Source organism: Homalodisca vitripennis, chromosome 2, assembly GCF_021130785.1.
Source record: "Homalodisca vitripennis isolate AUS2020 chromosome 2, UT_GWSS_2.1, whole genome shotgun sequence".
In the NCBI taxonomy this organism is placed as follows: Eukaryota; Metazoa; Arthropoda; class Insecta; order Hemiptera; family Cicadellidae; genus Homalodisca; species Homalodisca vitripennis.
The window spans coordinates 208,670,051-208,698,045 of NC_060208.1; the positions used below are offsets into that span (position 1 = coordinate 208,670,051).

A 27,995-nucleotide genomic window follows, 5' to 3' on the forward strand; every position below is an offset into this window, starting at 1 on the left:
ATTAATTATGGAATTGATTTTGTACTGTTTGTATGATTGTCATCTTTTACCAGTATGAACATATGAATAAGAAATAATATTCTTAGAAAATATCACCTCATATTAAAGGAAATTAATGTGATTTTGATTTGAAATAAATGGAATGATCAATTATGGATTCGCTGGGCCCATGCCAGCTTCAATACTGGATATGACCGCCAGCTTGAATCTAGATGTGACTGTTTGAATGTACGGTTGTGAAGCCCATGCTTTATTATTATCAATGGTATCATAGAACCACATCCTTTCAAACACTCTTCCTCTTTTTTAATCACAGCTACACTTGTGAGAAATCAGTTGTTTACAATGTGAAACAAGGAAGCAGTGGAAACTTGATGGATATGAAGTCCCATATGGATCAACTTGTTACGTATGTTAAACTGTTTTAGTTTTGTGAATATAGAAAGTTTTCTATAGAAGATTATTATGTATATATTTTTGTGTATGAACATGGACAACAATTCAAAACATTTTAAAACTCCAAAATTATTAAATTGGATAGAAAATAAACTAATACCTAAATTAAATTACCAGTAATGAATAATGATTTACTAGAAGAATAAATACTAAATACTTACCATTAATAAATATGGAAAGTTCTCTGTAGAAAAATATATAGAAGATCGTCTGTGTCTGTGTGTAAGTATGTATATGAGCATGTATATATAATATAATATATAATATTTATGTATAAACACAGATAAATGTAATGTGTTTAGAACGGTTTCAAAATAATAATTGAAGTAATTTTAATATATAGATATTTTAATACATATAGTTTTTTAAAAAATATTAAAACATTATTGGATTTGGCATTATTTAAGACCATAAAATTAATTACAATGAGCATGAACAACAATTCAAAAAATTCCAAAACTCAATGATTATTAAATTGAATAAAAAATTAACTAATGCATGAATTAAATTACTAATAATAAGTAATAAATTACTAAAAGAAAATTTACTAAATACATACTATTAATGAATATGAAAGTTCTTTGTAGAAAATGTATATAAAACCATGTGTGTATATGAGCATAATATATAATATAATATATAATATTTATGTATAAACACAAACAAATATAATATGTTTAGAACGGGTTCAAAATAACAATTGAAGTAATTTTAATATATTAATAAATTTTAATATATATTTTAAACACAGACGAATATATTATGTTTAGAAATGGTTCAAAATAATAATTTTAATATGTAGATATTCTAATACATATAGTTTTGAAAACAAATTAAAACGTTATTGGATTTAGCATTATTAAATACAATTACTACGATTGATCATACAAAGATCATACAATTAAATACAAAGAACATGAACAACAATTCAAAAACTCAAATAATTATTGATAAATTGGATGAAAAATAAAACTAATACATGAATAAAATGGCTAATAATAAATAGCTAAAAGAACAAATACTAAATAGATATTGTTTAGTTATAATTGATTTTTATATATCTAATCATATTTAGGGGACTACATTTTATCCAAAATCTATCACAGTAACTACTATAAAGAGGATAATAATGTAATCCTTTTCACAATTTTTCAATTTGTACATGATAGTTTTGAGGTAAGTTTTTTGAAATACAGCAATAAATTTTAGTCGCTTAAAATTTCCATTTGTTCTAATAATCCTAATGAATTTTAATGCCAGTAGGAGATGTAAATTGATATAGTTTTAATCGTTCCATTAGGTTTCATAATTAATTCTTTTCTTATTGTTTGTAGCCAAAATGGCCTGACTACTACAGAATGTTGAATTAGTAGTTGTTTGCTATTTTATGTAAGTGCTAGTCATGTTTAGTTTACATAATTAGTTGTCGTCGTAAAAATTTTGTTTATGGTGGTTGTATTACGTTTTCTTGATCACTTTTAATATGCTATTTTTAAATCAGCAATGTTAAATAATTTTTAAAATGTACTAATTCTTTTCTTTATTTCTTTCTTTTCAAAAAACGAGAACCGATCTGCTTTTAAGTCTTATCTGTCTGTTCGTATGGCAAGGACTTATAAACAGTATAAGGGGGAGAGTCGATACAGTATTATCTTTAGTTCTGTAACTCTTACATTAATTATTATGTACTTCTTACCATAAGAATATGTTTAACGTAAATACAGGGTGTCTTGAATGTCAAAAATAAGCATTCCTTCTCTAACAAATGTTTGATGGTTTGGTTGAACATTTTTATATTAAATTCAGGCGATTGTGTGTTTTTTTTAATTGTTGTCTTATGGGCGTCAAAAGGTTTTCAATTTCTACCTCCTATGGTTATGCACCACTGAATAGCATTCCTTAACCTTGGCATTTTATTTCATCCTTGAGTACAAAATAGTCCAACTCTCTCTGGACAAAGGTATACACCACTTTATTGCTCAGGTTAAGACAAAAATATTTCACCACATGAACATGGGTCTCCAATGCTTAGTTTTCCATCTGTCTGTCTGTATGTGTTTTTTTATAAAAAAATTAATATCTTAAAAAGTAATAAATTAAACTATACCAAATTTGACTTAAATGTTTATGATAACAAGGCCAGTTACTGAAAATATTATCATGAAATTATCTTTAGTATTTTCAAAATGGTGGCCATTAAAACTTTTAAACTTTGAATATCTTAAGAACCTACAATTTTTCTCAAGAATTACAGTTTTTAGAGGATTTGATCACAAATCTAATGACTCCGAAATTATTTAAATCTAATAATAAATAACTGATTTAGAGCAGATTTATTGTGACAAAACATGACCCACATTTTTGTTCTCAGTGAATAGCCAACAATACAAACACTGAATTAACATCAGCTCTCAATGTTGGCCATGTGTTGTCACAGTAAATCTGGTCTAAATCAGTTATTATAAGATATGGAATAACTCTATGGGGCAACTGTTGTAGTTCACAAGATTGGCTATTCACTGAGAACAAAAATGTGGGTCATGTTTTGTCACAAAAATCTGCTCTAAATCAGTTATTTATTATTAGATTTAAATAATTTCAGAGTCATTAGATTTGTGATAAAATCCTCTAAAAACTGTTATTTTTGTAATTATTGAGAAAATGTATAGATCCTTAAGATATTAAAAGTTTGAATGACCGCCATTTGGAAAATACTAGAAATGATTACATGATATATTTTTCAGTAACTGGCCTTGTTATCATAAATATTTGAGCCAAAATTTGGTACAATTTAATTCATTAGATTTTAAAATATTTAGTTTTTTTATAAAAACGCCTTGAGACAGATGGGAAACTAAGCATCAGAGACCCATGTTCATATGGTGAAATATGTTTGGCTTGAGTTAAGCTATAATGTGGTATATCTTTGTGCAGAGAGTTACTGAGGTATATGTATATATATATATATATATATATATATATATATATATATATATATATATATAGAGAGAGAGAGAGAGAGAGAGATTAGTTTCCATTTGTCTGTCTGTATGTGTTTTTTATAAAAAAAATAATATCTTAAAAGTAATAAATTAAAATATACCAAATTTGACTCAAATGTTTATGATAACAAGGCCAGTTACTGAAAAGATTATCATGAAATTATCTTTGGCCATTAAAACTTTTAAACTTTGAATATCTTTATATATATATATATATATATATATATATATATATATATACACACACACACACACACACACACACAGGGTGATAGAAAAAAAGTTGCACCCCCTCTTAACTTTTTTGTTATTTTAGATATATAAAATCTGTTTGCCGCAATTTTACTGGCTACAAAGGGCTACACTAATAATGATAGCTTTCAAATAATTTTTGACCCACGGGGGTGGGGGACAACTCAAGATTTTCAAATAGTATTTATAGTCTTGTAACATATAATTTTAAAGATATTGGCTAGTCAATAAAAAATACACTTAAAGAATTGCAATCAGACACTCTCTAAAAGAAATATTGCACCCCAAACGTATAATTCTAAAAGTAAGTTGCACCCCTATCTTAACTTTTTTATTATTTTATATATTTGAAATCTGTTTACAGCAATCTTACTAGCTACAAAGGGCTACACTAGTAATGATAGTTTTCAAATTTTTTAGCCTCAGGGGAAATTGGGGTGAGGGGTAACACCAAATTTTAAATAGCACTTAAAGTCTTGTAACATATAATTTTAAAGGTCTTAGTTAGTCAATAAAAAATAAACTTAAAGAAACTTCAAGACCTGTCTGTCATACATGCACTTTCAATTTTGTTTCTTTTAGCCCAGAAAATGCTTTATAAACTACACTTGATGATTCAAAATTTATATGGTGACTAGCTGACCCGGCAAATGTCGTTTTGCCATATAAATCCTTACTAGTATGTGCAAATGCGGTGTAAACAATGACGGAATATAAAAATTACAAACCATTAAACAATCATATTTTCTCATTTAATATAATTTAATCTGTAGAGATAATTATCATATATGATAATATTACTAATTACAACATCAATCCCATAACGCAATGGATTCTACAATGTTTTATGCTAGCCAATCTTTAGCTAACACAAACAAACTAAATGGTTTGCCCACTCGAGAGCATGCCACATATAATTGCCCGTGTGAAAAGCAATACTTCTACATGGATGCTTTTCTATAACCTACGATGCAAACCTGTATGAAGACTTCTGGTTCATGTGAATTATATTTCTGATGCTAATGTTGAGTTTCCCTTCTTCCCAAGACCAAGAAAAAATGTTAAACCTAGTTTATTTATGGTCATTGTAATTTGATATTAGTGTTTTTTTCCAGTGTTGAATTTGCCTCTTTTCTGATAAAAAAAAAAATATACATACACAGCTCTGATAACCCCACTTTTGTAAAAAAGACAAATAATTTCGGTTTAATAACAGTTTTTAAATGTAAAGTAAATGTCAGACTACAATGTCTCTTATATCTGCACTTATAGTAGTTACCTGCTCCTTTGCATGTAATTTAGTAGGCGTTGCACGTGTATGACCACTACTGGTTTGAGTGAATTTTATTTCTGACGCCAATTTTCAGTTTACCTTGTTGCCACTATCAAGGAAAGGTGTTAAACGTTTATATTTATGGCTATTCTAATTTACTTTGTTAGATAGTAACATTATATTTTAGATCTAATACTTAATATTTGATTAAAAATGTTCTTTTAGTTAATATTTCAGAACTTTAGAGGGATTATGTTGCTACTTTATAAGACTAGTGACTAGACTAAAGACTAGTGGGGCGTAACCCGGAGGGCTTTTAGAAATAAGAATATGCATATATTCATCCCAGGGACCTTAAGAATCTCCATGTCAAATTTCAGCGCAGTTGTTTGAATAGTTTATGGTTGAATAAAAAATCAAGTTAATTTTACAGACACATAATAATTCAAGTAACGTTTAATAAATAATTAAAATTACTTAATAATGGTAACTACTGCTCATATTTAAAAATTGAATGATAGAAGAATTAATTTTTTTTTAGGCTGAGGTGTCCTGCAAAAAACAACAAAATTTAAAAGACACAAGGTACATGTCCATGTACTTTATTATAAAGTGGTCTAAAATTCAAGCTTTAAGTACAACCATAGACAATTTATTTTAAACACAAATATAACACATCTTAACTTAGCGCCTTCAAATATTGTATGGCTATATAACAAACGTAACTGTCCGTATTTGCAGTTTCCAATATGCAGGCGCTTAGAAAACTGTGATCTAAATTTAATTGGTGGACCGCCCTGAACACTTCGAGGTATGAAAAATTGATAGTAGCCGATTCTCAGACCTACTGAATATGCATATAAAATTTGGTAAAATTCGGTAAAGCCGTTTCAGAGGAGTAAGGTAACTCCTAGGTAACTAGCTTTGTTACACGAGAATTTTGTATATAAGATAAAGATATACATATATAAATATATGTGTGTGTGTGTGTACATTATAATCAGCCGTGTGACTGTATGTAGGAGGGGAAGATCGGCTGATATCAGACACCTAAGGTTTCTTTTATTTATCTGAGATAAAGATTACGAGAACTAATAAATTTATGTATAAAGTAATATTTCAGTATGTTTCGTGCACTGGATTTAATTTGTTTTAATTATAATAACATACACATATTTTCCTCAAATATATAACTTCTGATAATGGAGAGTAGTAGGCTATTGGACAGATGTAAAAAAAAATACAAAAAGTATTGTAGATAGGCATTAAAATAAAAAAATTTATAACATAACACTTGTTTATTTAAAATATGTTACTTGGTCAGATTCCGTTATATGCCCCCAACGCTTAAACTTTTTTCAATGAACTTAGAACGTTATGACACGATCTAGTTGAGTAACAGAACTAACATTTCATCAATCAACAAGCATTTCCAGGTATTGCGATCGGTATTGTTGTCGCTGTTATCTTATCCTTCTCAAGAACCCCGATTACGGCAGGCCTCGCGGCATCAAAACGCTTCACTTCAACTCTTGTTACCTGTTCAATTAGGTAGGTACTGATATTTTACTGATAGGCACTATCTCGAGGGATGTTTTTCTTTCGTTGTCATCAGCGCGGGGCTGCCGAAGCCCGCGCTCATGGCCGGAGGCACTCGCATTTTGGGTGGCGGAGTGTGATCAAGAATAAAAACAAGTTTTGTGTGTTTTTTTCAATAAAGAGTTTAGTTTTTGTTTGGTAATGTTTGTTTTTGTTGAATTTTTGTGTTTGGAGAAATGTAGGGGTGTGGTCGATATAATACGTAAGTACAGTACCCTTTTTTCTTAGCTAGTAACCAATTGTAATTCATTAAAATCATCCGTAAATGAAAAATTAGCGTTGGGGGCATAATGTTAGTTCTGTTACTCAACTACATCGTTTTATAACGTTCTAAGTTCATTGAAAAAAGTTCAAGCTTTGGGGGCATATAACGGAATCTGACCTGTTATTTTATTATAATACATCATTTAGGAGAATACTAAATATTGAGAGGTATGGGGGAAATTCCTGTTTTGACTTTTACAAGCCCATCACTTGTCTTTATAGACATGGCAGCAGTATAAAACAGACTGTTCTCTAAATTGGCACTATGCTCAGATCCTTTACATTTATAACACTTAATCCAAGCTTCTTCGAAACACTCTCCACAAATAATACAATTTGTAGAAGCCACGCTTCATCAAAATTAAGAAATATTTTTACGGTTGATTTTGTTGGTAGATTTTTTCTTTTGAGCCTGATTATTATTTTGTATATTATTAAACAATATATAATACATTGTAATATAATATAGTACTTTATATTATATATAGTACTTTATATTATATATAGTACTATATATATATATATATATATATATATATATATATTATTTGTATATTATTATTAAATTTGTATTGGATAGGCAATGTGCCTAAAGTTATACTAAACGATCATGAACTCGAATACCAAGACAAAGTCTTGGACTAATTGTGAACACACATTTGAAAGCAACTTGTAACAAAGTGTTTGCTAGCATTCACAGTTGAAGAAGTTTAGCTGTATATCTGCCACTGAAAGTCGAAGTTACGCCGATTAAGACTCTTGTGATTCACACTTCAGCTATTGTGACATAGTGATAAGCGACATCACTACTGAGCATCACATGACTGTTGAGCGGTTGGACAGTTTTCGGCGAGCACAAAACTGTTGTATCAGATGCTATTGAATAGTTCCAACAACTGTATATTATACTCTCTCCTGAAACTTTAATAGCTATCCGATATCAGTGAACGGCCACAAAAGAAGCTCTGCCGCCCCTTCCCGACCACAGGGACTGTCACCATATTGTGTAATTTGTTGACATTTATGTGATTAATCATGTGTGCAGTATGTGCATATAATTACTGACGCATTGAACTAGCTAAACTGATAAATAGATACAGTAAGCTTTTGATTATCCACGAAGTTTACCTGCGAATATAAATATAAGCGAATTTAGTATAGTTTTCGCTAAATTGCCGATAATGGCTAAAAATTGGCTGTTGGTACTAAAACCCAACACAAAATTACCATCAATATAGATTAAATAAACTGACGTAAAAATGCATTTGGTGTGGTTGTGATGACTACTGTAGTTCGGTAGTGGCGATGGCGGAGGCGGACAGGCAGTGATAGTGATCCTGGATGACTCACCCTAACAGGTGTTCGCTATGCAAACAAACAGCCTCAACCACTCTACCGGTCTCGACTAGTATTCCAAGCAAGAAATGCGTATTCCAAAGACCTGTACAGGAGCCTACACGTTGGAGATTATTCTTATATTAATTCTGATAACTTTTAATAAATTACAGTTCATATTAAAAACCTTTCTAAGTGAAATTATTTTATTAAAGTGTTCGAACTCAGTTTATTGTTTCTTTTTTTTAATGTAGTACCCCAGATAATCAAGAGTTTATTGTGTAAGAAAAACCAGGTTAAGGAGAAACTTTGTCGTGTTAAAACGCAAAGTTGGACACTTTTACAAAATAGTATAATACTGGAAATAAAGCAACGTTCAGTATAGTTGTACAGTTTACATTTACAGACAGAGTACTCTAATATTTGACTTATTCTAAAAAACATACTTTGTTAACTTGATTTTTTTGTAGACTTAAGAGTTTTTGTTCAAATAAGAGGTTTTCTTCTTGAACGGCCTTTAGCAAAGGTATTGATAATATCCTAAAAACCCAACTTTACAGTGATTTCCGATTTAATGCACAACACTGCACTGTTGACTAGTCTGTCGTGTCCTTGCCTTGATCGTAAGTAATTCTTAATCCTGCGTAAAACTGAGAAAGATCTTTCAGCTGAACAACTTGTAGCTAGTGTGGAGTAATATATTTTTAGGGCAATGCAAATGTTCGGGTATATGTCTTGCAGGTTTTTCTTCATTATCATCCTGTATAAGATCGGCAAAGTCCATGACACTACAACGTTTTCCCCCTTTTTAAGGTGATTTCATTTTTTCATTTTTAAACATCCTTACACTACCTTATACAAGTGCAGACACTCTTCTAACAAATTAATTTCAATGTCTCTACTGTACGTTTCACAGAGAGTTTTAGCTTATTTAAATAAGTTTGGCTGATCTATGGTCTCTATTTTTGTTAAAAAGTCAAACATCGTTGCAAACTCTTTGTAGACTGCAGCACGTTTTCCAATATCCTCAAGTAATGCATTTGTTATTAAGTTGAAACTTGACTGCATTTTCGTTCATTAAACAGATTTTGCTCCTCAAACGTCCTACCCTTGCTAGGAACTGTTGTATCTTCTAACGTTTCTGAAGAAAATTCATATAAAAAACCTCTTCCCTTTTCGTTTTCTCTCTGGAACTGGTTCACTTTTTTCTATCAAGAACACATGTTGTGTTTTCAATGTTTCTTCATTTATTTTCTTTGCTTTCTCATGGTACTCCTTAAGCGGCCCATACACTAGACGTGCAATGCACGCCGTGCAAGCACGGCGTGCCAAAGTTGGAAGAAACGTGCCAGTGTGTGGAGGTCTCCGTGCTAAGCACGTCGTGCATTGCATGGCACGATGGCAATCAAGATCGGTTTAATTTTCGGCGTGCCGTGCCACCTACCGCCGTGCCATCCTGCAAGTGTGTGGACCAGTCCCGCGCCATGTGCTGAGAGTGGAGTGTCTTTTGAGGTTATTTTTCGTTCTCTCGCGGCAAATACTCTCCTACATTTACCATGTCAACTGCTGACACACAAATTTTTCTCTCTCCTAATTTCTTACCATTATTTATAGATTCGTACAGAAATCACCATTGTTTGTGGCGAGTGAAGTGTAAAGAGTACTCAAATAAAAGTCTAAAACAAAATGCGTATTTAGACCTTGTGGAACTGTGCAAAACTGTGGTGCCTGATTGTACAGTTGATTATGTGCATGTATGCATTAAATACCACAACCAACTTCTAGCACGTCACGGGAATGACTAAACTGTCAGTGTGTGGGGCACAAAGTGCCATGCCAAGCACGGCGTGCAAGTATAAAAAACTGCACGGCGTGCAATGCACGTCTAGTTTATGGGCCGCTTTAAATGATTCTTTCAATTCTTCAATGTAGCTGACCAAGGAATCACACAGTAACACACAGCTTGAGAGACGTCCACATCTTCTTTTGGCAACTTGGTCATTGTCTTCCCGTATTTTGCAAAATAGCATTCCATACTATAGCTATAAATGCGGTATCTGGTTTTATAAGTTGTTTCAAAAATGCTTTGGCTTGGTTCTTGTATATATCTTTCTGCCCGTTATCATTTATAACCAGTGCTTAATTTCTAAAATTTTAGGTGTGGGAACTCTTAAAGCGGAAGCTCAGACCGGTGGGTATGGAATACACCCCAGGAAGGAGGGGGGGGGGCCCTCACCCAGGAAAATTTTTGAAAATTATAAAACTGTAAACCTTTGTTTTTAGGCCACCCAGACATAATAATACATTCATTTTTATAAAATACCAAGTGATATTTTAATGCTGTTTATTTTCTTTAAGGTGCTTGATTAGGATGTAAGAAAATAAAAATATGAATTTAAATTATTGAGTTTACTCTCTACTCTACTCTACTACATTAACACCTTGTTGCCTACTTTAAATTTCCCAGAAATATTTGGTTTGATTTCATTGACCATTTTGTTTGAATCAATGAAGCTCGCCAATATTAATTTTTTTAATGAATGGTAAAAATAAAAACAAATTGAGCCTTATTCACAGTTTTATTTATACACATTACAGTAGTAATAATAATACATATTAATATGTAAATGGATGTTTGTTAATATAACAGCTTTTTTTACAAGTTTGCATATTTTACAAAACAATTGCATACCTTATGGGTACAAAACAATATTAATACATTCAAAATAAACCAACTTCTTGGAAAGGAAAAGGAAGCGTTTAATTACACACAAAATAAATGACACACAGAGTGGAGTAACACGGTTTCATTTTTTTAAAATTTAGTGTAGTTTTAAAAAGTTAAGGTTGATTATTTTATTTGCTTATTAGTTATTATAACAAATATGTACGGATTTGTAGTATAATATTGTAAGGCAATGCCAAGACTGTTGGTAAACTTAGTTTTAGTTGTTTGTTAATATTTTAAAGTGAAAACTACAAAAGAAACAAAACAACAATACACAAAACTAACTGTAAGTACAAAAAAAGAAAGAAACTTGAGTTTCAGAACACAAATATAAGTTAGGCATAGGCTAGTTATTTTAATGAAAACTTAATGTTCTGAAATTCTAAAAGATATTTAAAAAACAGATTTAGGAAAAAAGTTCCCACAATGCAATGCTGTCTTCATGGTAAGTTTTCTGCCCTCGTTGTTTTGACTTGGTGTCAAGTGCAGAATGGTGTCCCCTTCGCCAGCCAGGTTTTGACGTGTCGCTCGGGATTGTATCTAGCCACAGAGGTCCTAGGAGCCTGATCCGCAATAAATCGCAAACAGTGCTAATGTAGAGTGAAGATCTAAGAGGAGACATAATTAGATTCATTGCAGAAAACCCACGTTCACATTCAGCACTAGACACTGCAATACTATTTATGATGGAAATCAGTTTCTTAAACGACGGCGGTTGCTCTAGAATAGTAGGTTTCTCTCCACTTAACATAGGCTTCAGTCCCTGCTTGAAGTGTCTGAAGTCTCTAATTATATCCTGAGAGCTGCTAATCTTAAATCTATCGCAGATTCGCTGGATCTCACATTCTCCGTAGGTGATTGGATAAGTCTTTTGGCCAATACATGGGGTGGATCACTTTAAATGTCATTCATGATTTTGGTGTAGTGTTCAGCCGCATTTGAAGTCAAGTTGTTTAGCGAGGCTCCGATAGAACTGTTTTTCTGGAATACTGGGTATCTTGGATCTTACACAAAGTTTAACATCTTGAAAACATCAAATCGTCAATAGCAATTTTAGCTTCCACTGAACGTCTACCCATGTATTCAACTCGGTTTTCAAACACTTTGATTAACAGTGTTACATCACTGTGGGCTTGGATAAGGTTGAGGCTTGATTTTTGAAGCTGTAAGGACAAATCCGATAACTCTTCTAGAGCATCGAACATCAATGCCAGGTTGTGTACAAAAGTTGTAGAAGATAATGTACTACAAAGCCCTTTGTAAGTTGAACGTTGCTTCGAGTCCCTTTGTTTGTCTTCAGATGCTTCAATGAAATGATTGTACAAAGCTTTAAAATCTGTCCAAACTGCTTTCACCGCCATTAAGCTGGAGGCTACCCAACGAGTATCTAAAACACGGCCGATTTTCAACATTTGCTCCTCTAGTCCTTTAGCAACTTCTGCCAACTCCCTGCTGTTTTTCGGTGAACAACTAAACATGTTTCTAATTTTATCCATGAATATCTTAAAATGATTGATTCCAGCTACTTCTTCTATGGAATCTGCACGGCAAGCTCTAAACGATGGGTTCAAACAATGCCAAATGAACAAGTTGGGGAACGTTTCAGTAAGCTGTATAGCAAGGCCAGATTTCTTGCCTAGTAGCACTGAAGCACCATCACAAGTTAGAGCAATCATATGGTCTTTCATGAATTCAAAGCTTAGACCTAATGCTTGTAACTGATTTAAAAGTTCTTGTAATATACCAGCTGATGTTGTGCTATTTAGCTCAAAAAAAAGTGTTTAAGAACACTGTCATAGGGTTTTGCATTCCCTTTAGAACAGTTCTGATATAAACCACCAAAAGCATTTTTGTTTTGAAACTGAAGTGGCTTCATCCAAAAGCAGGGAAAATTTAGAGTGACTTGATTAGGCCATTTAATCAAGTCTGATTTCATTTCATCAGAAATATGATGAATTATATTGGAGCAAGCAACATTTGAATGTAGGATTCGCCCCATATCTAAGCCATTCATTATTTGAAGATCAATTTCAGTTTCAAACTCAAAAAATGGCCTATTTAGTTTAGCTTGCTTATAAAGCCGTGCGGAAAATGCTCTCAGTTACAATCTGCTGCTCTTTATGCATAGAAGCAACAGTTTTTTTCATTGTATCTTTCTTAGCTTCAATGAGTATTTTTTCAGCGAAAGAATGAGCTCGAGACCCACGGTGTAAAAAATATCTTTTTTCCTAAGAGAGGATTGCTGGTCTTTTTTATTGTTTCCATAAGCGGTAACAGTTCCTAAAACCCACTCTTCGCTAATCTTTAGGCCCTTCGTTTTCTCTGCACCTAGAGTACTCACACTACGGTAAACGTTGCAACCTAGTTTCTCTGTTCACAATTAACCATGGATTTTTAGCTTTAAATTCAACAATTTGTTCTTCAGACCAACAAACTGGCTGTTCACCCCTATTAACAAAAATCATTATTTTCATTACTCAACCTTAGCTTCGTCTGCATCAGATCCCAAACCCACCAACCTGGATACTATTTTGACCGACGAGGAAGTCGAAGGGGAATGGTAATCGCAATTATCCTCATTGATCCCGATTGCGTCCTTCTTTTTTATCTTGATCAACAATTGAAGTTGTAGTCAATGCATCCGAACTGCAGTTCTCATTATTCGCATAACCTTTTTGTTTCTTAGGGCTAGGTTTAAAGAAATCAACAATTTTTTCTAGTAGTCATAGTCAATTAGGAAACTATTTAGCTGCACCAGCACTAATAAGCATAAACACGAACACAATCAACGACCTGCACCTCAAAAACGAACTTAAGCGTGATGGGATGCGATGCAACTTGTAACTTAAACGCGAAACACACCAAGGTCAAGTCAACTAGTCAACACACTTGTGATCACTGGGGCGGTGGCTCGCGGTGAAGGAATGGAGGGGGAAAGGAAGGGGGTGGGGTGGGTATTGCTTTGTTATTGAGAGGCTCAGCCGCGCATGCGCGAACTAGGATGACTCGCCCGTCACCTTCCTCCTGCCTGATTCCGTGCAAGACTCATCACAGCACAGCTCACAACTGCTTGTACGGGCGCTTACTATCTGCTTACGAGTCACTCGCAAACAAAGCATAGCATAATATTGATCCTACCTACAATTTTTTTTTAACTAAAACTTGTACTCGTAGTTTTAAAAGCGTTCCCTTGCGTTCCGGCACTCTTGGGAGGTAAGGGAACGCCGTTCCCTTGCGTTCCCACTGAAATTAACCACTGTTTATAACCTTTTTCTAGAGCCAAGCAGATTGCTTGTCAATTCAAGCTCAGGCTTTTACAAGCATCCTCCCGGGCACTCCAACGAGTTTTGCTCAATGTTTTCAAAGTTAAATTATCCTTAATAAAAAAATTCAACAAAAAGTTATAGGTACAGTCCAATTTTTTTAACCGTAGACTTGGCCGCGGACTACTAACCTGCATGAAAAAGTCAGTCTCGCTGTGTTAAAACTGTCCCGGCGGAGTATGAAAACGGACTGCAAAAAATCAGTGACCTTTAACGCTTCCTCTCGCGATTTAAAAGTGAAGCCAATGTCGTACAATTCTGTAAGATGCGTCAAATTAAAGCTCTTAATATTGGCAATATATTGGTTACATTTTTAAATATTAAAAAAATTTCGAAATAATTTTGATTATTGTTTACATTTTACATAGCGTTTACAATGACAAGAAAAAAGTAGTAAGCGAGGATTTTTTTTATTTTTTGGTCAGACAAACTTTGTCAGCGAGAAAGTTGTGTGAAAATAGATGAATATTCTTTTTGTAATTTATCATTTTTTTATTGGAAGTTTAGTTTAGCCTGTAGTAGCATATGAAGTGATGAGTGAACGTTTCTGCCGGAACTGTAGTTTGGCGCATTGGCTCACTGATACCGTATTAACTCAATAAATTAGTTTATTGTGCAATAAAAAATACCTTTACGAAATAACCAAATTAATTTAACTAATTTTATTAGTCTTAAAATATTGTGGGTTTAATTGTTATTGCAATTATATACTTTACCCGTAGCAATAACTGTATTATTTACAACGGTGTTAACTCACTTGTATTCTATGTTTAACTAACTATTAATATTGAGCAATTACAACAAGTATAATGATTGCATTCAACTTTTTTTTGCATTAAAATAATATTCTTTAATACTTACAGTACTTTTTTACAATGGAGCGGCGAGTTCCTCCACATCACTGGCGTCACTATCCTCTTCACTATCGCTGGTCTCAGAATCACCGATGTTTATTATAAAACTTTCGGTTGCGTCATCTACTACGTTTTCCTTCTCCAAATACTCATTTTCCACTTTTATTACCTTATCACAAACTTTTTTATTCCACTCTTCTACAGATATAGCATCCCATTTTATTTTTACACAACTGAATTGTATCGGCTATTTTATTGGTAACATTTTTCTGGGCTACAAAGTTTTTTAACTATTCCCCAAATCATCTCGATTGGATTAAGGTCCGGGTGGTATGGCGGTAATCGAAGAACTGAATGACCGAATTGATGGAGGAGGTTATCAAAAACAAAAATTTTTGTATCTGTCCTTATGGAGTTTTATTAGTTCGTACAATTCAGGTTTTAGTAATGAAGAGTCGTATTCAATTTCATGTTCATCCAACCATTTAGTCATATCAGCCTTTTTCGAGTTTTGAATTTGGAGCTTTATTTACTTGTACGTTGTGATAAGAAGCATTGTCAATGACAACGACCGAATTTTGTGGAAGGTTGGGAATTAACTGTGTTTTTGTCCAAGTCACAAAGTTTTCATGGTTCATTTGCATGTGTGATAGTCACCTTTCGGTTGTTCCAGCCTTCCAAACTAGACATGCATTGCGAATGAAACCCATGTCCCCTCCTGCGTGGACTATAATCGCTCTATCGCCTTTACTTATATTACTTTTGTAACCCTCTAAGCTACCATCACACCAACCTTTTCGAGTAACGTGAGTAGACAAAACATAAGACTCGTCCATATATACGACTGATTTGTTTTCTTTTCTGATTTCTTTTATTTTTTTCAAATAATCAATCCTCTTAGCTCTTATTTCATTCCGTTTCAATTAAGATTTTTCTGTTGTTTTCAATTTTTTTCCATTTGAATCCTAATTCTTTAATAATTGTTCGAAGACTTGATACACTACCTTTGAAATTTAAATCTTCTGCGAGTGTGTTTTTAATAACTTTAGCGAAGGAAGTGAACGCTCGGATTTGTAAAAATTGTAAATTTTTCTTCTTATTACACATTTGTCAAAGTCGTCAATATCTGTGACGATTTTTACTTCTTTTCTTTCTCTTGGGTGTAGCAAATGAGCACGTTGTATCATCCGTTGGTGTCAAGATCTTTTCTTCTCTTTACGAATTTTCTTCACTACTCCAACCGAAACTCCACAAGCTGCCGCTGTTCTTTCTATACCTTTCTTTAACGGTTATGAGGTTTGGGCTCAATAGTTTTCGTTAAGCATGAACACGCTCACTCGCCAAATTATTTCTCTTGCCTGACTGTGAAGTTTTTTTCCCTGAAGTTACCTTCGATACGAATGTTTCCATTATATAGAAGCCCGCACTAACCTAAAACACACTCCAGTAAGCAAAACTTAAAATGTTAAAAATAAAATTCGCACTAAGTTATAGGCTAAGCAATTTTCACGAAGCGCTCGTCGAGGTCGCTGCAAGTGCACTGACTGAACTGGCAGGCAGGCAGGCAGTCGATATAGGACAATAAATATACCATAGAGTTCTGTGTAACGGTAATATAACTTTACTGACAGTCGATGAGAGGTCCAACCGTCCTATTCGCATCTATCCCGCTAGTCACAAGCGCGTGACCTTGAGCGTACGTTTGCAGAAAGCCCTTTTACCGCACCCCTCGCCTACCACCGCTCTCCCAGCTCGAGTCTACGGTTAAAAAATTGGACTGTACAAACTTTGAAGAAATTCAAAAAAAATCTGCAAGATTCATCAGAACTCGTTGCTGCTTTAGAGCCACTTAAGTTTACTGAATGAGCAGTGCAGGGTACTGCAAGTACAAGTGGATTTGTACTTTTTACCATTGCTTGTAAGCCAGAGTATTTACCGGCCATGTTTGACCCATTGCCATAAGACTGGCCCCTACAATTTTCAATGTCTAACCCAAACTTGCTCAGCGTTTGGAAAACAGCATTTGCCAGTCTTTCTCCAGTATGACCTGAGTTTTCTATGAAGCATAGAAACCTCTCTTCGGCAGTACAATTATTTTCGTTCACATAACGTAAGACGAAACTTAGTTGATCAGAATGCGTTATATCTGGGGAGGAATCAATAATAAAAGAGTAGTATTTAGACAATTTAACTTGCTTAACAATTTTTGATGAAACGGACTCTCCCATAACTTTAATTAACTCTTCGCAGACTGTTGATGGCAAATATGAGGTCAAGCCACTGCCAGGGTTACAATGTCAAGCAATATGTTCAGATAGAAATGGGTCATATTCTGCTATAAGCTCCAGACACATCATAAAATTCCCATTATGAATTGACCCGAACACTTCGTTTTCACCTCTAAAAGCTAACCCTCTGGAGGATAATTTTTTGACAACAGAGACCACTCTTTGTAGTACATGTTTCCATTATTTTACTTCTTCTTCGTGTTAGGAAAGAATTTGATGGTCAATTGTACTGTTTTCTGCTCCTCTCGCTTTAAACTTTAATAAACAATCCATATGAGATTTAGAGTTTTCATGTTCAGAAATTATCTGCCCTGCATGGGCCCAACCCCACTTCACTGGAAATGCAGATTTATCTGTACCACTAAATAATCTGCAAGGTGTACAGAATATGGAGCCTTGGGATTGTGAATAAACTAAATACTTTCGCTTTACTGGCCTTCCATTCAATAACTGCCTGGAAAACATGCTCTTTGTGCAAGCTCGTTTTGAACCATCTGGGTAAAAACGCAGTGACTTAGAGAAACCTGACTCAGTGTTTTGTACAATGTCATTTTTAACCAAACAATTATTTGTTTCATCATTTATTTCCCAGTTATATGGATCATTACTTGGAATAAATAGAGAATCAGTTGGGTGGGTAGTGATAGATGAGGGCCTATGATCAATAAGTACGTTTGGAGTTGGTAATATTGTATCTTTATGTGATTCGTCTTCTTTGTGCTTAGTCTTAGTCTTCTTGCTACAGTCACTGATACACTCGTTTTCACTTACAACAGCAATATCAATATGTTCACCTTCACTTTCATCACCAATGGTACTACTAAATTTGTCTAAGACTACTTTACTTCTAGTGGAAGTAAAGAAATTGTGAAATTTTGGTACCTTTTTAAGTAATTAATTTTCTTTCTCATTTTTTCGTCTGCTATGCCCCTCCACTTAGTCTTTTTCCTTCCATCCATTTCCTCACTGACTTCAATTGAATTGTTTATTTGGCAATTATATGAAAAAACTTCCCCAACCTTCACACTTCATTTTCAAATACCTAATTAGTAGCACAAAATATTTAACAATGTCGTCCGAAACAGAAAAATCAGACAACTATGTTTGGAGACAACAAACCAAATCTGCTCTATTGATTTATCAAAACATAGTATCAAACGCGCAAATGTTTTCACATTAAATAAAACTGAAACACATACTAGCACTGAATTATATTCAACAATAACCAAAAACATCTTCTAGTGACAGCGAGTAAAGAACTGATGGGACCGAGTCTGAAGCTTACATATGACCCATCCCACTTCGACGATATAACGCGACTGGCGGGCGCGGGACAGTGTGACAGGCGAGGCGCAGGTACGGCGGCGCCAGCTATATAGCGGCTAATCGACTCAACTCTGTGTTGGCGCGGCAATGCTTTGCTTTGCGTTGCGTTGTTATGAGCGGGCTGTAGAGAGTAGCACAGAGGCAGTGTACGCCTAACCTTTTCTACACTATCCGAGAAAAGACGCCGCCTATTTATTTTCATTCGTAATAATACCGAAATAACACCACTCTATAGATAAAGCTAAAAGTTTACCGGTATATTTTGAGAACATTTGTAGTCCCCAAAAATTTGCCGCCCTGTGCAGATGCACATACTGCACATGCGGAAATCCGGCCCTGGTTGTATGGATTATAGAGCTTTCAGTTCCATAGTCCAGAATGATTTTCTTTCTGTCCGCCAAACGTCTCAAGTGTGAAATGAACTATATAGTTGAAATTTTGCATGCAAGCTAAGCCAAGCTTGTTTTGCGACGCTTGCTTTTTGCGCACTCCTTTTTTGTCTAAACATTAGCATAATGTATAACTCAATTATTGATTTGGGTAACCATATATATATTAAACACGATTTCATAAAAATATTCTTGGTGATGAAACGTAACAACGCGTATTAAATATCTGTTTTCACCTGTTCTTTATTTGGACTCTTGGTTTTTGTTTTGTTGTTGAAACAATTAAGAACACAGCGGATTCAATTTCAGTAACAGGAGCAGCGGACAGGACAACATCGTACTTTTGTTATATAAGCTTATTTTAAAATATTAAGAATGATGTGACTTATATCCAACGGCTAATTTGTAACAATTTTCATTTTCCTTGTTGATGAATCAGAAGTTTATAGTTCCACAATCCCAACAGCTTATAAAGCAAATGAACTTGTGATGGTAACAGAAAGAAGGGACAAATGCGCTCACGACTGCAGATATGTCTGACCTCTTTTAAAAACTGTTTCGGAAGCATTCCATTTCACAAGTTGGTGATGTTGTATGACCTGTCCAGTCTCCAGATCTAATTGTGATTTGTTTTGAAGCTATCTTAGGAGCAGCGTTTTTGTTACAAATTCTAACACTATTGTATACTGATGCAATACATTTATATAAGTCCTTGGTTCGTCGAGTAATGTCCAATGTTTAGAAAAGATTGTTAACGCGTGAATATACGTTGGGGCCACTATCGTGATGCTATACTTCATAAATGAAAGTGCACAACTACATCTTGAGTACTTCAATGAGTACTATTTACTATAATGTCATTTTATTTCGATGACCTGATGACTTTTATAAACCACACTGTAGTTTGACTTTAAAAAAGTTAAGCTTCTTTTCAAAGACTATATCTCAATTCTTTCGTTGGTATTTTTATTAAGTGTTTACATTTACAAATACGTATTGTAATGTAGGCTATTAGTTATTAATATCACGACTCTCCTATACTATCATAAATATTTTGCCCACTTTTAAATTAAAGCACTAACTTTTAAATGATAAATTGAAAAATGATCTAAATATAATTGTAGTATAATATTATAACTATATAATATATAGTAATAGTATAGTATAATATTTATTTATTTATACGGCAATACACCATTTCACATCTGCATCATATAACTAGTCTAACCAAGAAGAAGGCTATTCTGAAATGAAAAAACTTAACGATGTAACCTATCAACAATAGCAACTATCAGAAATGTATATAAATATACGTGTGTTAATAACAATAACAGTAATACTAACGAGGCAATAACAACGAGAATGTGAATAACGATAACAATTTGTAACACTAAAGTAGCAACAACAACCAAAGTAATAAAAATAAAAAATTCGTAACAATAACAAAGATAAAAGTATTACTAGTAGTAACAACAATAATTTGTAACAATAACTAAGTGATAACGACAATGATGATACTGAAGTGGCCCTTTAAAGGCGTTATCTATACAAGGAACCGCCAGAGAGTGCAGTTGGCGGCGACCAATAGAATGGACTGGCCTGCGCGACGTTGCCACACAACTGCCGCTGCCGCCCGGCACGGCTGGCGCATTGTGGCTGATAAACCGCTGCGCTGTCACAACTAACACTGACACTGAACATTTAAAACTTATCAGTATAATTGAAAAATAATATTTAAAATGCGTTGGCAGTTTGCTATATTATATTTAAATTACTTGTATAGTTTATTAATGTTACCTGTATTACAAACTAACTATCGATTAAAACAAACAAATCGTCCCCGTCAGTTAGTCAGAGTAAAGTACTTGCTTATTTCCATACAACTTTCAGTGATTTTAAACGATTACTAAACACAACACACACACAAAATTAATATACATGTTGCTTATATTGGACACTGCATGACGTGTTGCTTGATTAAAAATAATTAAAACAATATAACAAGATAATCAATTTTAAAATTATCGAACAATTATATTTTTAAATTATGAAATAATCAAATTTTCCACTAAATAATCTTTAGGCCTACTATTTTAAAATGAAATACGTTAAAAAGCATGATTGACTTAATAATATTCTTACCTTTGCACTTGTATATTATTTATTCGCTCTCAGGCGGCAACATCGTAGCCAAAACCTCGGAGTCTTCTTCATTTTCACTTTCTGCCTCACTGCTACTCGTGTCAGAATTGTCTGCTAAGTTTATAATTATTTTATCTACAACACTTGTGCGGATACATTCCTTTTCAAAATCAGCTTGCTGCAAGGCTTCTGCGTGCTGAACTCTTGATTGCCAGTCTTCTTTAGTCACTTTGTCCAGAGCATCATGAACAAGTTTCTCAACGTCGGTTATTTTAAATGTCTTATTATTACGTGCTACCTCCCTTCACTTGAGCCCATACCATTTCAATGGATTGTACTGGCAGTGATAAGGAGGGAGCCTGACAACTGTATGTCCCATTTCATTGGCTAATACGTCGAGTTCATAAGTTTTTTGTTGGGTTTTATATGGGAGAACCCTCATTATAAGTTCTGGTTTCGTTTCTTTCATACAGTATTGTATGTTTTTTTTCGAGACAGCCAATTTTGAATCTCTTCCTTTCTCCACGATGAATTTGGAATTTTCTCGGCGAGTAACTGAGTGGTATGGAGCATTATCCATAACGATGATCGAGCCTTCTTCCAAAAATGCATAGCAATTTTTTAAACCATTTTCTAAACGATTCAGCGTTCATTTCATCGTGATAGTCCGAACTGGATGATGTCTTAGACCGAATAAAACCCCACTTACATTCTTGCAAAAAACCCATCTTTTTGCCGAACCGACATGACAAATTATTAATCTTCTACCTTTGCCGAGAGGAACCTTTAGTCCACCAGACTCAGTCGTATCCTGCCATATGTATTTTCGAGTATGGTTTTCATTAACCCCATGTTTCATCGAGGTAATATATGGGCCTACAATCACCAGATTCTCTAAGCTCTTGCATGGTTCTCAAAAATTTTTAAACGAGCCGCTACAATATCATTTCGTTCCAATAAAAACTTTCTACCATCATTGGTTTTCTTATACCTGAAACCAACATGTCTTAATAATCTATTTGTTTGAAAGTTACCGATCCGTTTGTAATCAAGTTTTTGTTTGAGATCCTGCGTGATTCTTTTTGATGTGGGAAATTCCCCTCTGTCGTAGTACGAAAGGACAGTTCGTCTCAAAACATCTTTTTCAAAGTCGTCAAAGCCTGTTATTTTTGATTTTCGACTTCTTTGTTTTCCTGGCGTTGAAAAACTTAATTTCTGATGATGAAGATCCATCTTCTTTCGGCCAGCTTAGCTTCTTTACTTATTTTGTTGACGGTTCTTTCACTTACACCACAGGCCTCAGCACACAGTTTACCACTTTTGCTTAAAGTTTAGAGTTTCTCGGAAATTTGTCAACGACAGTTTTTTGAAAAAGTTGTAAACGTTGTAAATAATACGTCGTTCTCCACTATGTAGGGTTTTTTCCGCTACCTTTCTTACTTCCGGATGGCTGTGCACTTGAACAAACATCATCACACTCCATTTTGTCCAAATAAGGAATCACAATAACAAGTATATTACAATTGACACTACACAGAAAATAATAATCGGTACACTTAATAACAGCTACTAATAAACAACACTTAAAAACACGAAAACGTTCATCAACAGTAAAATTTCAGCACAAAATAATATATACGCGTAACTGGAATTGAAGAGAATGCAGTATTTTCAACCGCCACTGATGAAGCGACAATAGGCACTGACTGACGGTCAGAGGACAGGAAGGAGGAAGGGGCTATTTCTTGGAAATAGTATGACTCATCCGTCTGGTATTACCACCACTGCTGGCTGGTGCGGCTTTTGTTTACAGGCATTTCACCCGTTTCCTCCACATTTTCACTCGTCTGAATCATCTATTATGTACTGTGTTCAAATTTCATTGGATGTTATAGAAAACCGTTACTTTAGAATTTTATAAGAAAGTGCATTCATATTATAAAAATACTTGTGCTGTATGATTTTTCAACTATGACCAGTTTAAATATTTAAATCACCCACTTGTAATAAAAAACAATTTTACATAACACAGATTCAAGACTATTAATAGCCAGGTAGGAAAAATGCTTTCAAATGGTTATAAATTTATGAGAACCGAAGTGCGTAACAAAACCGTTGCGGCAACAATTCCCATCGTTATGTACTGAATAAGTATATTTATGGAAAAGAACATATATTTTCAAATGTATTTGATAACTTTCTTTACCAAATTGAAAATCCATTTAACATAACATGATTATACTATGCACACATGTAATGCCTTATTATATATCAATGATAATGGCATTATCTAACTGTTAAATACGGGAAATTAACGTTTTTGCGGTATTTTTCTTTTTCTTTTTAATTTATATTTCGGCTAAAGATTTCAATCCTACGATCTTCGTATATGAGTAATATAAACACAATAATTTATTTCAATCCATTTAACTCAACATGGAAATAAGCTACAGAGATGTACTTTTTTTAAAAATGACCGTAAAATTACATTTTTGTAATACGTAGTTAATTAATTCAAGACAGCTCTAACATTTTCTTTCGAGCGTAACGATTAAGTATTTTAAGAATGTTGGACTCGTGCGGCTTGTGGTTACAGCGGGGAACAAGTTTGGCAACGTCGATCAGCTCTCGTTGGCCGCTCCAAGGTTACGGGCAAAATAGGCTCCTCCCTCAACTGCACTTTCTCGTGGTTTTTCGTATAGCACAATCAACCGCACAGTACTTCAATTAGGAGATGTTGGTCTTAAGACAGCCGCACGGAGGTTTCTCCTAAAGTTGCGAAGCGACGGATTGAAGAAGTCCACATTAGAACATAATCAGTTGCCAGTTCTCAACATCCTCGGTATCGAGCTGTGATATGAGTAGTTGGTGAGGTGGTGACTTTTAGCAAACAGCGGAACACTGCGACCACTGCGATGAGGTACATACAGATCTGTCATATTGTGTAGAATGTCTGGGAATTCGATCCTCCCGTTCAGGATCATATACAGAAAGACCAAATCAATAACCGTTCTTCGAGCTCATGGATGTGTGAGATGAAACAGATTGGACATCACCTCCAAGCCAACCTCTTAGTACAGTTCGAGGACTTTACCTGGGCGCGTGATCTCGAGTATGTGGTGGTAGGCGGGAGGGGTGGCTGGGTAGCATTATGCGCTGCGTCCCGAAAACATTTTCTATGACTCATGGGTAAAACCCGAGTCTCACATCAATGGTTCTAAAGACACGACTTTACACCGATTCAATTGACGATATGTGACCAATCTGGTAAGGAGGCCAGACTATGCAACAGAACTCGAAAACTGGTCTCACAAGAGCAGTGTATAGCGTTCTAGCAGTAGCTGCAGAAAACCCCTGACGGCAAGTGCGGTTTATGAATCCAGGGATATTGGTTGCCTTGCTGACTATACCCTAACCTATCGCCGAATTCTAGGCCAGAGGTGAGGAGAACTCCAAGGTCACGGGTGGTCGAGACTCTCTGAAGCGCGATACCATGGAGCATATAATTGAATTGCAGCACCGCACGGGCTCTTGAGTAAGACATGGTGGCACATTTAGCTGGATTAAAGTCCACCCCGTTTGCTTGACACCAGTTCTGAATCCATTGTAAGTCTTCATGCAGTTTCAGTTGATTAAGAATACTAGAGATCTCAGTAAATATCTTGCCATCAATTGCAAATATAATATAATAGTAGAACAAAATTTAACACTGTATCTTGTATTAGCCAATAAATAAGCATACAGGAGCCTATATTGGTTAGAAATCACATTTATATTCAATAGCAGACACCGATCATATTTTAAATACTTATTTAATATGAATTAGTTTTCTCACGTACGTATGAAGTTCTGGGCTCGTGTTGAAGCCGTGGGGCCACCCATATAACACTTCAAATGTATATATATATATATATATATATATATATATATATATATATATATATATATATAGGCACTTCATTAATAGGTACATCAATATAAATGTAATTGACTGATCACCAAATTGCTGTTTCTCTCCACACAATAGCTTGGATCCGACGGCCTCCTCAACCTCATCAGCGGCATCGCCCGCAGCTTCCACCCCCGGTCGTCCTGCCACGCCAACCGAGCACGTTTCTAATGCCGCGGCACCTGTCAGCTCTTCATCCTTCTGTGAGCTGCCAGCGTCGATGCCAGGGGTGGCGGACCTTGTCATTGAGAATGGCAAGCTCAAGGATCAGGTACAGCAGCTTAAGGATCAGCTGAAGTGTGTCCTAGACCACTCAATAGAATCAGACACACGACTGCTGCAGTACACAGATCAGGTGTTCGTGGCTAATTCCTCGCGGCTTGACTCTCCGAGCCGCGCCTCCGCGACCGACTGCGGAGTACAGTGTGACCTGCTTTCCGACTGCAGGGACCAGCGCTGTGCTGACACCAGGGACCTCGTGGGCAGCCTCAAGGTCACCATTGAGGTTCTGGAGGCTGAGCTGCAGTGCCTGAAGGAGGGGGCGGCGCGTTGCGAGTGTGGAGGAGGAGTGCTGGAGACGGAATGGACTATCAACAGCAGGAAACGCCTTCCGATTACTTCGGAGAACAGGGATGCCGCAGAAAGCGGTAATTCAGAGAAAGAACCTCCCAAATCCCAGAGGCGGAAGACTGATGACGGGCGACAAAAACGGCGAAGAAAGAAGAAACGAGCCATAAAAACCTCTAAACACCTTAACGCCTTATCAGACCATCAGACCAACCGCAAAACTCCACTGTCCTTCTCTTCCATCCTCATAGACGGAGACAGCCACAGCCGCGGTCTGGCTGGTCTGGTGCGGCGGATGGTGGCCCGAGGGACTGCGGTGCAAGGAGTTTGCAAGCCGGGAGCTAAACTCCAAGAAGTGGCGTCCGACACCCCACCTCCAGCGGATAGTTGTTGCGCCATCATTGCCGGCACTAACGATGTTGCCGCCGGTCAGCAGGTGAACATCTACCAACACCTGGAGCGGCGCATCACCAGCAAGCTGAGGACTGCCGGCGGGGTTGTCGTCGCTACTCTGCCCCAGAGACACGACCTGCCTGCGAGCCATCCTGTCAACCTGGAGACCGCGCGAGTAAACTCGTACATCGAGGAGCTGTGCGTGAGGCATCGTGGGACAGAAGTACTCGACTTCAGCCTCATCGGCAGAGAGGCCTTCACACCGCACGGGATGCACCTCAAGCCCACACACAAACACCTGCTGGCCGAGCTGCTGCTGGAGTGTGTGCAAAGGTTGGACCACGCAGTCACCCCGGCCCTGGCATCGCCCGCTAGCCCCTGCGGGCCGCCGCCGCCGGCCCAGCCGGGATCGCCCGCCGCCCATGTGTCGCCAGCTTCTCCTGAACCACCGGTCCGGACCATGGCCTACGACACCTTCGCCGAGGCGGTGAAGAGGCAACGCCCAGCCAACCTCCAGTGCGGTGATGATTCTGGACAAAAAAAACTGTCGGTTTTTAACCAATGTAAAAGAAGGATAGACACATCAGAACCAGAGCGTCAAAATTTGCGACAAACATTCCACAGAAAACATCAAACCAACAAAATTCAAAATTCAACCAAAATTTTCTCGGTTGTGCATCAAAATGCACAGACTGCCACCAACAAAGCAGACGAGCTGTCGCTCATGGCACGCGAACTGCATCCTGACGTTTTTGTTATTTCTGAACATGGTTTCAAACCTGAAACAGTCAGACTGTTCAGGATTGACAACTATAAATTGGCAACATCTTACGATCGAACTCATTTTAAAGGGGGAGGTGTGGCAATTTTCGTAAAATCTGATATTGAATTCCTTCCACACAAGTTGACTCACAGTTGTGATTTAGATTTTGAAGTGGATGGAATAAAAATCGGCCTGAATTCTGATGATAAAATTACAACTATTGGTTTATATCGTTCTCCAAACGGATGCAGCAATATTTTTTTGAAAATTTTGAAAATCTTCTAAATTCTATCTGTTTGAAGTCGTCCAAGTTTATCATAACTGGCGACTTTAACATTGATGTTTTAGACCACACCAACCCCCTGACCCAGCGGCTACGCGACATCCTAAATTCTTTCGGATTGATCTGGTCAGTAAACACGCCAACACGAGTGACCGCCACATCGAGTAAAGCCATCGACAACGTCATCACAAACATTCCAAACGCCTCAGTCACTGTTTTCAATGCGGCCATCTCTGACCACTTCGCTCAGGAGACCACTATCAGTAACTTTCAGCCAGAAATTGAACACCCGTCATCCAAAATCAAAAGAGACACTAGCTCGGAAAACATTGCCCTTTTGAATACGTTTTTAAAAAATGAGTCCTGGTCGTTTTTAGACAATCTTGAAAGCATAGATGAAGCTTACACCGCGTTTCATAATCTTTTTGTTTATCACTTAAATGTAACTTGTCCTTTCAAAAATTTTAAAGAGCGCAAACAAGCAAAACAAAATTCGTGGGTGACGAAGGAAATTTTAGAATTACGAGAACTGCTCAAATTTTACCATTCGATTTACATTAGCACCGAAAATGAACAATTTAAAACTTTTGCAAAAGCACGTGAAGTTGAAACAAAATTGAAAAATTGCGAAAACTTTTCCAAAACTGCTTGGGGCATTATTAAAAATGTAACAACACAGCCAAATTGCTCAAAAAACTTCCAAATTCCAAAGCTCAAAATCCAGGACGAAATTATTTCAGATCCCTTTAAAGTGGCAAGTGAATTCAAGTGAATTCATTTTTTTCATCTGTTGCATCACTTGACCCATC

General features: G+C 35.8%; 1 protein-coding gene across 1 annotated transcript; it reads left to right on the forward strand.

Moving 5' to 3' along the window:
• Positions 1-224: 224 nt before the first annotated feature.
• Positions 225-27,350, forward strand: LOC124355352. The gene is made up of 2 exons (XM_046806462.1): positions 225-678; positions 25,259-27,350. Exon 2 carries the CDS (start codon positions 25,401-25,403, stop codon positions 27,186-27,188), a length of 1,788 nt encoding a protein of 595 aa, XP_046662418.1. The 5' UTR covers positions 225-678; positions 25,259-25,400; the 3' UTR covers positions 27,189-27,350.
• Positions 27,351-27,995: the final 645 nt, after the last annotated feature.

Excerpts from the sequence above, each read along its gene's own strand:
- LOC124355352 (XM_046806462.1), top strand. The coding sequence starts at position 25,401 with ATGCCAGGGGTGGCGGACCTTGTCATTGAGAATGGCAAGCTCAAGGAT.